The following is a 15,659-nucleotide window of genomic DNA, read 5'->3' on the forward strand; positions in this document are numbered from 1 at the left end:
CTCCTAATTATACTGGTGGAATCCAATTTACGTTTGTTAGCAGAGAATTACACTAGTGTAACTGGAAGTAGCATTTGTCCCACTGTCGTTTACTTTCTTAATTTAAAATGTCCTGTCTCATTCTGCTTTGAGTTGATGCAACTGTTTTCCAAATACATTGTTTAAACATAGAAAAGTAGATTTTAAATATCTTTATCACATTCTAATTTTATTGCAACTTTCAACCAGTAACTTGTTGATTTTCTCCTGATAGTTATAGCACATGTATTTTTGTATCCCTGTGGATATCAAAGGGGAGCAAATAGGTGTATAGACATCCAAGTGTCTCTGTAAGGAGAAAACATACATGGATGCTCCAGTGTCTTAGAACCAGTTCCCAGATACATTTTCTTTGTGCCACTCAGTGCAAAGGAGATGGAGCCATGAGCAGCTGGAAATTCTCCTGACAAAGGAGGAGTCCTCAGGCAGGGCCGGCTCCAGACCCCAGCGCGCACTTGGGGCGGCATGCTGCGGGGGGCGCTCTGCCTGTCGCCGGGAGGGCGGCAGGTGGCTCCGGTGGACCTCCCGCAGGCGTGCCTGCGGAGGGTCTGCTGGTCCCGCGGCTCTGGTGGACCTCCTGCAGGCATGCCTGCGGATGCTCCACCGGCGCCGCGGGACCAGCGGACCCTCTGCAGGCATGTCTGCAGGAGGACCACCGGAGCCGCGGGACCGCGACCGCCAGAGCGCCCCCTGAGGCGTGCCGCTGTGCTTGGGGCGGCGAAATTCCTAGAGCCGCCCCTGTCCCCAGGTAATATTAAGATGGTGTAGCTGGGGATAGGTTAGCTGGCATAATTTATTGTAGCCCTCAGCCCATTCAAGCCGAATATCAGTAGAGAGGAACGGTGATTTAGAGCCAACTTTCTCTGAGCCCAGAGATCTGGCTCTTAATCATTTGTGATTTCAGATACTTTAATCAAATATTGAATGTGAAGTCTCTGACTTTATGCTGCCCTGATGAGTAGATGATTTTTACATTGTTCACTGTGTTCATATATTTGAACAGGGGAGAATAACAAGTAGAGCCAATATTTAGAGAAGTCATTGTGTGAACATACTTTGACTGACCTAGCTGTTGTAACTAATCTCATTTTAGAGCCTGGTAAACTAGTTATGTTAGTGAGATAGTATAAAATAAACTTACAAAAAGATTGAATGTGTTTCACTTTAAGCTATATTCATGTTTCACAGCATGCATCTGAAACTGCTCCTTTTGATTTGCTAACACAGCCATTATCTCTTGGTTTATTAAAAGGGTATCTCTCATTGCATTAACACTGGGAAACCTGCATTTTAATGTAATCACTGATATATATCTTTGGTTTCTTAGGTAGCAATGTTTGTGCTGCACTTGGGCAGCGCCACGTTCTTGTTGACGGAACCGGTGATAAGCGCAATGACAACAGGAGCAGCTACGCATGTTGTGACTTCACAAGTCAAGTATCTGCTGGGAATGAAAATGCCTTATATATCTGGGCCCCTGGGATTCTTTTATGTGAGTTCATGAGCAGAGATATCACACTGGTTTGCTAACATTCTGTTTAACCTCTATAGTTTTTGGAAAGAGAGATGTGGAGGTAAGGACATGATTGTGTGAACCCTCATGTTAGCTGTCCCATTCAAATCAGTAGGATTTGTTAATAGGGGTTATTTGAGTGAGTAAGAACTAGTGGGATTAGGCCCCAGACTGATCCTTTGTGTTTTCTGGTTTAAAAAAAAGTGGTCAAGTTTTGTAGATTTGTCAATAGTTCTAATTATTAGATGTAAAAATTAGCAATATTTTATAATTTTTCATTCAACCGAGGCTAAACAATACCCAGTTTATAGGGTGATTCAGGAAGTGTTAACCTTTGTTGAATATCTGGTCTGAGGGAATACTACAGCATTTCAGCTTTCATTCCAGACATGTTTCATGTCACATTTTCTTGAATATCAGTGAGGTGAAAGAAATATGATACATGATTTGTGGCTGTCCTGTGCAACAGTTACCTTGTATATGCTACAGCTATTTTATGATATGGCACATTCTTCTCACAAACACACGTCAAGTTTATCACTTTATTTTAATCGCCATATCGTGCATGCAGCATGCCTTATAAAGCTGCAGCCCTTTGGGAATTTAAACTCTGAAGGTAAACATGATTGCACGGAGCCTTCCATGGCAAAGTTACATGACCTTATATGAGAAACACAATTCTGAGAACACATTCTCCAGGATAATCCATGGTAGAAAAAAGCTTTCCTTGTAGGCATTTGACCTTGTTCTTCCAGCACAGTATAAATAATAGTGTTGCTTCTTGTTAGGGTGATAGTTTGCATACACTCAGCTGATGGGCAACTAAAGAATGAGTATCTGTTTACTATCTGAAGCAAGGGCCCTTGTCCTTAGAACTGGAACTGGGCAAATAGCAGAAATTTTTATTCATTGGCATCGCCACAAAATTTAAACAAAATTTGAAAAAATGTTTGTTTCAGATGGACTTAAACAATATTTGTTACATTTTTAGCGAATAGAAAAGTTGAGGAAAAAAATTCATTTTGAATCAAATGAAATGTTTTATTCAACCTGAAACAAAACATTTTATTCAGTTTTGAGTAGTTTGTAACATTTAATTTTTTTAAAAAATAAAAGAAAATTTCCATACTAAAAGTTGTTTTGAATTGAAAAATCAAAATGTTTCATTTAGAAAATGTTGAAATCAAGCATTTCTACATGTTCTGAATTTGAAGGCGGTAATTGAAACAATTTGAGGTAATTGACATTAATTCAAGAAACGTTTCAGTGTCTCTGAATCTGCATTTCTTGCTGAAAAATTTTTTTGGAAAAAAATTCTTACCCATTTTTACTTAGAACAGGTGCAGTTTTTCTAGCCCCTAAAGTAGAGCTAGTTATTTGATTAACCCTGACCATATTTCTTTGTGTCACTGTTGCTCCTCAATCACTATTTGATTCAGTGTCCATATTTAAATCAGGCAAGGGGAGGATTTAAAATGAGTTCTCTGTGAAAATCTCCAGGCAATGGGGAGATTGGTCTAATGACTTCCCTGATAGAGGACTTTGCTTTTTAGAAAGGTTCTTTTGGTCATACTTTTATATTAAGGGTACATTTATAAGTAGTTGATATGATTCAGTGTCCATATTTAAAATCAGCAAGGGAGGATAGGCAATGGGGAGATTGGTCTAATGAGCTCCCTGATTAGAGGACTTTGCTTTTTAGAAAAGTTCTTTTGGTCATACTTTTATATTAAGGGTACATTTATAAGTAGTTGATAAAGGGCTAATAAATTATTAGTTTGTTATTACGCATGTAACAAACATGAATAATCCGAGTTCCAAATGGTTATATGCATATATGTGCAAGGTATCATAAGCAACTTATTGGACTATAACAAATGATTTACCATTTATTACCCCTTTATAAATGTATCTTTGGTGTAAAGTATGACTCTTCTAGAGCTGCTATGCCAGTTACATGGAGAGCGTATCTACATAAAGGAATATTGTCATCTGGTGGAGATAACTAACATTAAGTACAGCAGCCAAGAGACAATCAGATCATACAATATAAGATATAATAGATGACGTGAAGGCCAAGACACTAACAGGATTTTAAAAAGAATTATATAAATTAATGGAGGATAGGTCTACCAATGGCTATTAGTGAGGATGGGCAGGGATGGTGTCCCTAGTCTCTGTTTGCCAGAAGCTGAGAATGACTGACAGGAGATGGATCACTTGATGATTACCTGTTCTGTTCAATCCCACCTGAAGCATTGGCCACTGTTGGAAGACAGGATACTGGGCTAGATGGACCTTTGGTTTGACCCAGTATGGCCATTCTTATGTTATGTTCTTAGAGAACAGCAGTAATACAAGGAAATAATTCAATCTTAGGATGCTGGTGATATCATAAATGAGGTCATTAAAAATCTTTGAGGAAATTTTCTTCCTTATCCCTTGTATTTTTGTTTGTCTCTGACATATCCTAGCTGTCTTTGCCACACTTCTTTACTTCTGCTGATATCAAACCCTTCTCTCCTTTGTTCAGTTTGCAAAAAAAAGAAGAAGAAAAAAGGATGTTTTCTTGTATAGAAGTTTTTGTAAAAAGTTTCTTTTAAATGATAATAGAATCATAGAAGATTAGAGTTCGAAGAGACCTCAGGAGGTCATTTAGTCCAACCCCCTGCTCAAAGCAGGACTAACCCCAGCTAAATCATCCCAGTCAGGGCATTGTCAAGCCACACTTAAAAACCTCTAAGGATGGAGATTCCACCACCTCCCTAAGTAACCCATTGCAGTGTTTTACCACCCTCCTAATGAAATAGTTTTTCCTGATATTCAACCTAGACCTCTCCACTTCAACTTGAGACCGTTGCTCCTTGTTTGGTCATCTGCCACCACTGAGAACAGTCGAGCTCCATCATCTTTGGAAAACCCCTTTCAGGTAGTTGAAAGCTGATGTCAAATCCCCCCTTATGCTTCTCTTCTGCAGACTAAATAAGCCCACTTCCCTCAGCCTCTCCTAATAAATCATGTGCCCTGGCCCCCTAATCATTTTTGTTGCCCTCTGCTGGACTCTCTCCAGTTTGTCCACACCCTTTCTGTAGTGGGGCCCCAAAACTGGATGCAATATTCCAGATGTGGCCATACCAGTGCTGAATAGAGGGGAATAATCACTTCCCTTGATCTGCTGGCTGTACTCCTACTAATGCAGTCAGCCTTCTTGGCAACAAGGGCACGGTGTTGACTCATATCCACTGTAATCCCCATGTCCATTTCTGCAGAACTGCCACTTACCTAGTAAGTCCCCAGCCTCTAGCTGTGCATGGGATTCTTCTGTTCTATCCTTGCTGATTGTCATCAGATTTCTTTTGGCCCAATCCTCCAATTTGTCTAGGTCACTTGGGACCCTATCTCTACCTTCCAGTTTATCTACCTCAGCATAGTGTCATCTGCGAAGTTGCTGAGGGTGCAATCTATCCCATCATCCAGATGATTAATCATAGAATATCAGGGTTGGAATAGACTGCAGGAGGTCATCTAGTCCAACCCCCTGCTCAAAGCAGGACCAATCCCCAGACAGATTTTTACCCCAGTTCCCTAAATGGCCCCCTCAAGGATTGAACTCACAACCCTGGGTTTAGCAGGCCAATGTTCAAACCACGGAGCTATCCCTCCTCCCCTCTTCATCCTTAATTAAGATGTTGAACAAAACCAGCCCCAGGATCAACCCCTGGGGCACTCCGCTTGATACCGGCTGCCAACTAGACATCAAGCTGTTGATCACTACCCATTGAGCCCGATGATCTAGCCAGCTTTCTATCCACCATATAATCCATTCATCCAATCCATACTTCTTTAACTTGCTAGCAAGAATGCTGTGGGAGATCATATCAAAAGCTTTGCTAAAGTCAAGGTATATCACATACACCACTTTCCCCATATCCACAGAGCCAGTTATCTCATCATAGAAGGCAATCAGGTTGGTCAGGCATAACTTGCCCTTGGTGAATCCATGTTGACTGTTCCTGATCACCTTCCTCTCCTCCAAGTGCTTAAAAATGTATTCCTTGAGGACCTGCTCCATTATTTATCCAGGGACTGAGGTGAGGCTGACTGGTCTATAGTTCCCTGGATTCTCCTTCTTCCCTGTTTTAAAGATGGGCACTATATGTGCCTTTTTTCAATAATCTGGGATCTCTCCTAATCGCCACGAGCTTTCAAAGATAATGGCCCATGGGTCTGCAATCACATCAGCCAACTCCCTCAGGACCCTCAGATGCATTGCACCCAGCCTCGGGGACTTGTGCATGTCCAGCTTTTTAAAATAGACCCTAACCTGTTCTTTCACCACTGAGGGCTTCCTTCTCCCCATATTGTGCTGCCCAGTGCAACAGTTTGGGAGCTGATCTTGTCTGTGAAAATCGAGGCAAAAAAAGCATTGAGTACTTCAGCTTTTTCTACATCATCTGTCACTAGGTTGCCTCCCCCATTCAGTAAGGGTCCCACACTTTCCCTGACCACCACCTTGTTGCTAACATACCTGTAGAAACCCTTCTTGTTACCCTTCATATGCCTTCTAGCTGCAACTCCAATTGTGCTTTGGACTTCCTGATTACACCCCTGCATGCTCAAGCAATATTTTTATACTCCTCCCGAGTCATCTGTCCAAGTTTCCACTTCTTATAAGTTCCTTTTTGTGTTTAAGCTCACCAAAGATTTCTCTGCTAAGCCAAGCTAGTTGCCTGCCATATTTGCTATTCTTTCTGCACATTGGGATGATTTGATCCTGTGCCCTCAATAAGGCTTCTTTAAAATACAGCCAGCTCTCCTAGACTCCTTTCTCCCTCATATTAGTCTCCCAGGGGATCCTGCCCAACAGTTCCCTGAGGGAGTCAGAGTCTGCTTTTCTGAAGCCCAGGGTCCATATTCTGCTGCTCTCCTTTTCTTCCTTTTGTCAGGATCCTGAACTCGACCATCTCATGGTCACTGCTGCCCCGGTTGCCACCCACTTCTACTTCCCCTATCAATTTTTCCCTGTTTGTGAGCAGCAGGTCAAGAGGAGCACGGCCCTAGTTGGTTCCTCAAGCACTTGCACCAGGAATTTGTCTCCCGCAATCTCAAAAAACTTCCTGCATTGTCTGTGCACTGTTATATTGCTCTCCCAGCAGATGTCATGGTGATTGAAGTCCCCCATGAGAACCAGGGACTGTGATCTGGAAACTTCTGTTAGTTGTCCGAAGAAAGCCTCGTCTACCTCATCCTCCTGGTCTGGTGGTCTACAGCAGATGCCCACCATGACATCACCCTTGTTGCTCTTGCCTCTAAACTTAACCCAAAAACTCTCAACAGGCTTTTCTCCAGTTTCATACCAGAGCTCTGAGCAATCATACTGCTCTTCTACGATACAGTGCAACTCCTCCACCTTTTGTCCCCTGCCTGTCCTTCCTGAACAATTTATACCCATCCATAACAGTGCTCCTGTCATGTGAGCTACCCCACCAAGTATCTGTTATTCCAGTCACATCATAGTTCCTTGACTGTGCCAGGACTTCCAATTCTTCCTGCTTGTATCCCAGGCTTCTCTCATTTGACACCTAAGATAACTAGCCGATTGCCCTACTTTCTCAGTATGAATCAGGAGGCCTCCCCTCTTGCACCACTCTGAAACAAAGAAACATCTATTTATTAGAAGGCATGGTTTTGCTTTAAAGGCACTATAAAAACTAGAAAAACTCCTTGGGCACATTAATACATATGGATTGGTTTGAGAAGGCACCAGTATCACTGTCAGAAGCACCATGAGATAAAATCGCCAACACTAGTTGCCATGATATTAGTTTTATATGAGAACTGTACTAAATAATTATGTACAATTGCGCATGTGACCAGAGAGTAAAAGGCGAGTTTGGCAGCTACTCTTTTTGAAAATTTTCTTTTATTTTCTCTAAAACTCACATAATCTGAATACTGCTGCATACCCTCTTTTTTTCTTCATTCCACTCAAACCTCCCTCCCACCTACTTTAGCATGTTTTCTGACTCAGATACCCCTCAGGGCTGCAAAGCAGGAACCAAGAATGTTAATGAAAGTCAAAAGGAAAACAAGGCAATGAAACATTTTCTTTTAATGAGAATGAGCTCACAATTAAATATGTACAAATGAGATTTATATGTGGAGAACAATTCTACCTTGAAGACCAGGGGCCTGTGGGATTTCTGAGTAAAGAACACACTTTTGTGATTTATTAAATCTCATTTTCTTCTACAGTAACTCGTCACTTAAAGTTGTCCTGGTTAATGTTGTTTCATTGTTACATTGCTGATCAATTAGGGAACATGCTCATTTAAAGTTGTGCACTGCTCCCTTCTAACGTCGTTTGGCAGCCGCCTGCTTTGTCCACTGCTTGCAGGAAGAGCAGCCCATTGGAGCTAGCTGGTGGGGGCTTGGAACCAGGGTGGACCGGCAGCCCCCCTATCAGCACCCCCTATCAGCTCCCCACTCCCTTCAGTTCCCTGTGCAACAGCTGCCCAGCAGGCTAGCAATTGCAGCTGTCCCTCCCCCCACTGCCGTATGCTGCTCCTGCCCTCTGCCTTGGAGCTGCTCCCCAAGCCTCCTGCTTGCTGTGCCTGGGGGGGGGGGCAGGGGAGGAAGAGCGGGGACTAATGTAGGGTGTCCCCCTCTCGCCTGCTCTTGCACCCCGCTTACCCCATCTTCCATAGAGCAGGGGGGACACAGGACAGGGCTCAGGACAGAGGGAGCTTGATGGCAGCAGCTGCAGTCTCAGCAAGCTGATCTAATTAACAAGGCAGTGTACTTAAAGGGGAAATGCACACACGGTGTGTCTCTGTCTGGTGTGTGTCTCTGTCTGCGATGCTGTCTCCCCTCTCTCCATTCCTGCTACCTTTGTAGAGTGTGAGAGTTAACCCTTGAGGGCTCAGCCAATTGCTAGTTCATCATTTAGCAGTAAGGCATTCTCTGGGAAATATCCCACCCTCTGACCCCTCCACCCCAACCAAGCTTCACAGTCATCATCACTGTGTACCAGTATTAAATTCTTTGTTTAAAACGTATACTGTGTGTGTGTGTATATGTATATGTGTGTGTATATGTATATGTGTTTGTGTGTATATATATATATAGTCTTTTGTCTGGTGAAAAAAAATTCCCTGGAACCTAACCCCCTCATTTACATTAATTCTTTTGGGGAAATTGGATTTGCTTAACATCGTTTCGCTTAAAGTCGCATTTTTCAGGAACATAACTACAACGTTAAATGAAGAGTTACTATATACACTCTCACTTTGGCCTTCTAACTTTTAATATGTTCCTTAACTAAATTGTTCAGATTTTAGGCTTAAATCATCTACAGCAGCTGCCAGTAGATTTATTCTCAATGTGGGTTGCATTTGCTGACCAAACAATGGAAAGAAACACTTAAAAAAATTTAATTTTGCCAGTTAAGTTGTATTGATTAGAGAACAGACTCTTTCGACTAATTTGTTGTTTTTCATCTCTTATTTTATTTATTTTAACATCTGCACCCATTTTTGGAGCTAATCTTCATGGTTTTAATTTAACTTCTGAAAAAGGCAGAAGAACTCACTAATGTTTCAGCGTACACAATCTTTCTATACTATGCACAGTTAGGGTTGCTGACTTTCTACTCACACAAAACCAAATGCTCTTGCCCTGCCCCTCCCTCTGAGGCCCCGCTCCCGCTCACTCCATCCCCCCTCCCTCTGTCACTTGCTCTCCCCACCCTCACTTGCTCATTTTCACTGGGCTGGCTTAATGGGTTGGGGTATGGGAGGGGGTGAGGATACTGGCTGGGGGTGTGGGCTCTGGGGTGGGGCTGGGGATGAGGGACTTTGGGTACAGGAGGGGGCTCTGGGCTGCGGGGGTAGAGCCAAGGGGTTTGGAGTATGGGAGGGGGCTCCGGGCTGAGGCAGGGTGTTGGGGTGTGGGAGGTGGTATGGGCTCTGGGCTGGGGGTGTGGGTTCCAGGGTGGGGCCAGAAATAAGGGGTTCAGGATGTGGGAGGGGGCTCTGGGCTAGGGCAGAGGGTTGGTGTTTAGGGGGTGGTGGTAGTGGTGAGGCTCCGGCTTGGGGTGCGGGCTCTGGTGTGGGGCTGCGGATGAGGGATTTGGGGTGCAGGAGTGGGTTCAGGGCTGGGGCTGGGGCAGAGGGTTGGGGCATGGGGATGTGTGAGGGCTCCAGCTGGAGGTGCAGGCTCTGGGGTGGGGCTGAGTGGTTTGGGGTGCAGGAGAGTGCTCCAGGCTGGGGTTTAGGGTTGCGGAGGGTGGGAGGAGATCAGGGTTGTGGGAGGAGGTTGGGGCACGGGAGGGGGTTGGGGTGCAGGCTCAGGATGGCGGTTACCTCAGGCAGCTAGAGGAAGCAGTTGCATGTCCCCTCTCCGGCTCCTATGTGGAGGCATGGCCAGGAGGTTCTGCATACTGCCCCATCCGGAGGCACCACCACTGCAGCTCCCATTGGCTGTGGTTCCCTGTGGAACTGGCGCTTGGGGCGGGGGCGGCACACAGAGTACTGTGGCTAATCCTAGACATAGGAGGCAGAGGGGGGACATGCTGCTGCTTCCAGGAGCCATGTGGAGCCATGGCAGGCGGGGAGTCTGCCTTAGCCCTTCTGTGATGCTGAACAGACTTTTAACGGCCCGGTCAGCAGTCACCAGGGTCCCTTTTCAACCAGGCATTCTTGTTGAAAGCTGGACACCTGGCAATCCTATTCACAGTTGCCTTATATACAGTGTGCATGTAGTTAAGGTCACCTAAAGGTGTTATTACTCTGTAAGGCCAGTGCATAATTTTTAAAGAAATTCAATGGCACTCTAGGTAATTCTCCCTGCAGGCCAGTAATTTTCCAACAGAGTAGTATCACTTTAGGTGATTTTCACTCTATATGTATACTTGTGTGTGAAAGTCACCTGAAGTTTTACTTACTGCTCTGCTGGGAAATTACTGGACTTCAGCGGGAATTACCTTGACTTTCACTAAATTCCTGCAAAAATATGCATGGCTCCTTATAGGACATTAAGATTTTGGGTACAATCTTGACAAAATATACATTGTGTATATAGTAAAATTATGCAAAAAGTTACATCAACTGAATTTTAACTTTCCGGGATTCTCAGATTTATTTTTGGGAGGGGGGACGAACTCGTAAATTCCAAAATACTTTTTTTTTAAATTTGGAAAGGGGTATGACTACTGAAATAATTAATATAATCCACAATATTACTATGCCTCTTTCTAGTAAAAAAGAGTCTGACATGCAAAAAAGAAGATAGGAAACAACTAGTTATGATAATTTACATAAATATCTGATTACCCTTATAGTTCATACATTCTGTTAATGATAATATTGTAATAACATCCATAAGAACACAAGAATGGCCGTACTGGGTCAGACCAAAGGTCCATCTAGCTCAGTATCCTATCTACCGACAGTGGCCAATGCCAGGTGCCCCAGAGGGAGTGAACCTAACAGGTAATGATCAAGTGATCTCTATCCTGCCATCCATCTCCACCCTCTGACAAACAGAGGCTAGGGACACCATTCCTATCCCATTGTGGCTAATAGCCATTAATGGACTTAACCTCCATGAATTTATCCAGTTCTCTTTTAAACGCTGTTATAGTCCTAGCCTTCGCAACCTCCTCAGGTAAGGAGTTCCACAAGTTGGCTGTGTGCTGTGTGAAGAACTTTCTTTTATTTGTTTTAAACCTGCTGCCTATTAATTTCATTTGGTGACCCCTAGTTCTTGTATTATGGGAATAAGTAAATAACTTTTCCTTATCTACTTTCTCCACATCACTCATAATTTTATATACCTCTATCATATCCCCCCTTAGTCTCCTCTTTTCCAAGCTGAAAAGTCATAGCCTCTTTAATCTCTCCTCATATGAGACCCTCTCCAAACCCCTAATCATTTTAGTTGCCCTTCTCTGAACCCTTTCTAGTGCCAGTATATCTTTTTTGAGATGAGGTGACCACATCTGAACGCAGTATTCAAGATGTGGGTGTACCATGGATTTATATAAGGGCAATAATATATTCTCTGTCTTATTCCCTATCCCCTTTTTAATGATTCCTAACTTCCTGTTTGCTTTTTTGACCGCCTCTGCACACTGCGTGGACATCTTCAGAGAACTATCCACGATGACTCCAAGATCTTTTTCCTGATTTGTTGTAGCTAAATTACCCCCCATCATATTGTATGTATAGTTGGGGTTATTTTTTCCAGTGTGCATTACTTTACATTTATCCACATTATATTTCATTTGCCATCCATAACTGATACACTGAGTACATATTTATGAGCTCTCTCAGTATATACATCACCAGTATATGTTTTTATATTTAAATATGTAATTGATGATGTCATAGGTCTCACCCCCACTTGAAGCTGTTGGGTTCCAATGTGGGGACCTGCCTTGGTTTCCCTCTAAACTAAAATTCTAGTTTAGATCTGGTAAAACTGCCACCACCCAATCAGGTACGTGGATTGGGACACAATCCTTCCCCAAAATCCTAGGGGATCCCAAGAGCCCCAAATCCATGGAGTTCTTACACCCAGGAGAAATAAACCATTCCCCCCTGCTTCCTCCCCCTCCCTTTTCCTAGGAGAGATACCGGGATTTAACTACAGAGGGATACCTCCCCCTCCTCCCCTTTCCCTGAGAATCCCCCCAAGGAAAGACCAACCAAGTCCTTAATAGAAAAGAATTTATTAAAGAATAAAAAAGAAAGTCACTGTGTCTGTAACCAAGATGGAACAATACAGGGTCTAAACTTATCAATCTCTGGAGAGAATTCCCCCTCCTTTCTTTCTCAGCAAAAGCAATAACAGTACAGACTTAAAGAAATTCTATAGCAAAACACAGAATTGCAAATACAGAAATAAAAGTATAAGAATACTAGTTCCTTGCTAATACTCACTAGCTTGAATAGAAGAATTTATTGTAGAAACCTGGGAGGACTTGATTAAGATGTCTGGACTCTCTTAATTCCCAAGAGAGACTCTCTAAGAAAACAAAGAACAGGGAGAAAAAAAACTTCCCTCCACAGGGATTTGAAAATATCTTGTTCCTCATTGGTCCTCTGGTCAGGTGTCCACAGGTACTGCTTGTTAACCCTTTACAGGTAGACAAAAACCTTAACCCTTAACTAACTGTTTATGACACATGATGTGTCTGTTGAAAATGTTTATACATATGTTTTGTGGGTCAGACATCACTGTTATCACAGACCTGTAATATAAAAATGGTCAGTGTTAGCTCTATAAAACATTTTGAGCTTACTGGTTGAATGTATAGTGTAATATGTGGTTAAATGCTTTAATACTAAGAGGTATATTATATATTTTGCAAAGGGCATGCACATAGTTTCATAAAAAATACGATTCTGCTATTCTGATGTCATTCCAATGAAATGAATAGACCCAGGCTTTCCAAGGCATGGCTTCATATGTGTGCACTTATTGATGGAAGCACTTTAATATGACCCATCTCTGCCACCTTTGTTTCAGTGTACTGCAGATTAAACCTACAAAAAGGTTTGCACCTTTTTGAACAGTGATTGTCAATAATACTAAACTGAGCAGTAGCTTTGTAATGTGGGTAATGAAGTATATTTTCACTTACTATCTGATCTAAGGCCTGGATCCTGCAAACACTTATTCACCTGCTTAACTTTTAAGCGTGTGAAAAGTACAGTTGCAATCAATAGGTCTAGAGGTGAAAAAACTAATGTACTATGCTACCTTGACCTTGGTAAGTAAATACATTTCTGGATAAACCTACACTAGCTTGCATTTTAAGTTCTTAGAAGGGCAATGTTTCCACTCTAAGCATGGCTGTGGATTTCATTAACACTTATCTTTTAACATTTAGTTATTTATAAAGCTTAATTGGAAGTTTTCAAATATCCAAGTTAAGATCTTAAGCTAAAAAATAAAGAGCAGCACAGGTGAGTTGTTTGAAAAGTTGCAGTTAGTAAGGTAATTTTTAAAAAAAGGCAGGTTGAACTCGTATTTCATGGGAATTAAATCAGTCAGGAAGCACAGCATTTTGTGGCCATCACAACCATGAAGCAGGACCATTTTTAGTTGGTTGAATTTGCGATTAAGGGTAGATCCCATTGTGTACATGATGGTGTGGGGTGGTATGGCATAAAGATGTCATCAGTCTGTTTGGTTTGATCACATTACTAAGTAATGGTAAAGTCAAAGTAAGTAATCCAGATTATCCCAAATGCAGAGCTGGCACATTATCTTTTATATGTACTGTAAATTGCTTGGTACATTTTTCAGTGATGTAAAATAATAATTAATAACAATAATTTTCTATTTATGTCACATTGTTTACAGAAAAATTAGTTTTAAAAATATTATTAAAGTAATTCCTTCCATCTCAAAAGCCAGGATCTTTCTCACAATGATTCCCACTGTACATGCCTCAAAATTATCTACAAATTTAAAATTTAAAATTATGTATAATAACTTTTCTATACATAAATGTCACTATTTGAATGTCTTGAGATGTTGGACCTACTGGGGCCAGAAGCAAAGCTTTTATCCCATGGAATATTGGGAAGTCTTCATTTGCAATGGTATTAAGGTCCATTTTTTGGCCTGTGAGCCTTACCTTGTTTGATGTACTTGCAATGGGGAGGTGTTAGAATTCCAGATTTAAAAGGGAAAGGGGAAACATTAGTTTGGGAAGTTAGGGATTTTTTTAAAAATGGCATTTGTTTGAAGCTGCTCAAGGGGCTCCGATGGTAGATATAGCTAGAGGTCGATAAAGTGATGTGGTTGAAGGTACATAATAAATTCAGTTCATTACATAGCTCTATAGTTGATCCCATAGACCTTGTCCAGACTAAGGTGTAAAGGTGTGATGTGAGATTCAATTAGCTAGCTCAATCTAATAACACCTTCTAGTTGACTCTACTCCAACTAAGAAACAACAATGGTACTTGCCGTTTTCTAAGGTACATTTGCTTTTTCTTGATTAGAGCTTTATAAGATGTTAATTAAATCGAGCTATCTATCTAACATTGTCTTTAAATCCTAGTCTAGACAGAGTCTTCACCATGCATGTGGGGAACGTGTGTGTGTGCATGTGTGCGTGCATGTGTATACAACACTGTGTAATGTGTATATATATGTATGTATTTATGCATGTAGATGAATATACAAAGAGATTAAAGTTTTATGGTTCTTGGAAATACTATGGACACATATTATTATTGTCATAGAATTTAGCAAAAATTTCCTGCAGAAATCTTTGTTACAGAAACTGATCTATAACTGCCATGGACTTCTGGGAGCCTTGGCTATAACTTCAATTGAAGTATTTTAAAGATTAAGTGGCAGACACAGTAGCCTCTATATTCTTCATAGAAGGAACACTAAAGAGGATGTCCAAATGTAAGAATATTCCATGTTCTGATTTGTACATTAGATTGTGACTCTCCTGCATACTTATAAACCTATTTGATGGAGATCCTTGATTAAACACTACAGTGATTCCCTCAAGTTCTTGGAAATGAAATTTTTATCTGCTTTTAAAAATGTCTAGTATAGAGGAAAGACATAAAAATTATCTTTGGTCAGTGTAGATAGACATTTCTGATTTGCCTAAATTAAATGCATCCAAGATGTCTCAGTTCATCTAGTAAAGACTTAAATTCATTGTTGCTACACACAGATCATCAAATGCTGACACGTCAGCAGAAACTGGTCATTTGAAATAAGCTGGCAGCTCTTTGATTTCTGAGACTGGGAATCAGTCTAACTCTTCTCTTTCCTTACCAACTTTGTTTTAGATATGGATATGTATTTTCATAGTTTTTGAGCTAAGGATGACTTTGTAGACACTCTGACACAGCTTTCCAATTTTTTCTTTTATCCTAATTGATCCGAGCTTCTTGTGGGGCACAAAGTCCCATGCTGTCTGTAATGTACATTTTTAGGCAGTGATGATATATTAATAGTCAAGTCTCAAGCCATTCAGCATAACATCCTCCTTGATGCATTACACAAGGATACCGTGTGGTTAGAGATTGTGGTTTTTTTACTCATCGTTCACCTATTACTTATA

At 41.6% G+C, this 15,659-nt stretch overlaps 1 protein-coding gene across 11 annotated transcripts in view; it reads left to right on the plus strand.

Moving 5' to 3' along the window:
• SLC26A7 (solute carrier family 26 member 7) overlaps window positions 1-15,659 on the plus strand; it is a 132,451-nt gene that overhangs the window by 42,123 nt on the left and 74,669 nt on the right. For 10 of the 11 annotated variants that reach the window (XM_039526128.1, XM_039526131.1, XM_039526132.1 and 7 more), the window contains one exon: window positions 1,367-1,531. In XM_039526128.1, the coding sequence (XP_039382062.1) occupies window positions 1,367-1,531 (165 nt within the window). Of the gene's footprint in view, window positions 1-1,366; window positions 1,532-15,659 lie in introns of those variants that run through there. The other variant, XM_039526139.1, reaches the window with a different exon arrangement.

This window comes from Mauremys reevesii, linkage group 2 (assembly GCF_016161935.1).
Source record: "Mauremys reevesii isolate NIE-2019 linkage group 2, ASM1616193v1, whole genome shotgun sequence".
NCBI classification, from domain to species: domain Eukaryota; kingdom Metazoa; phylum Chordata; order Testudines; family Geoemydidae; genus Mauremys; species Mauremys reevesii.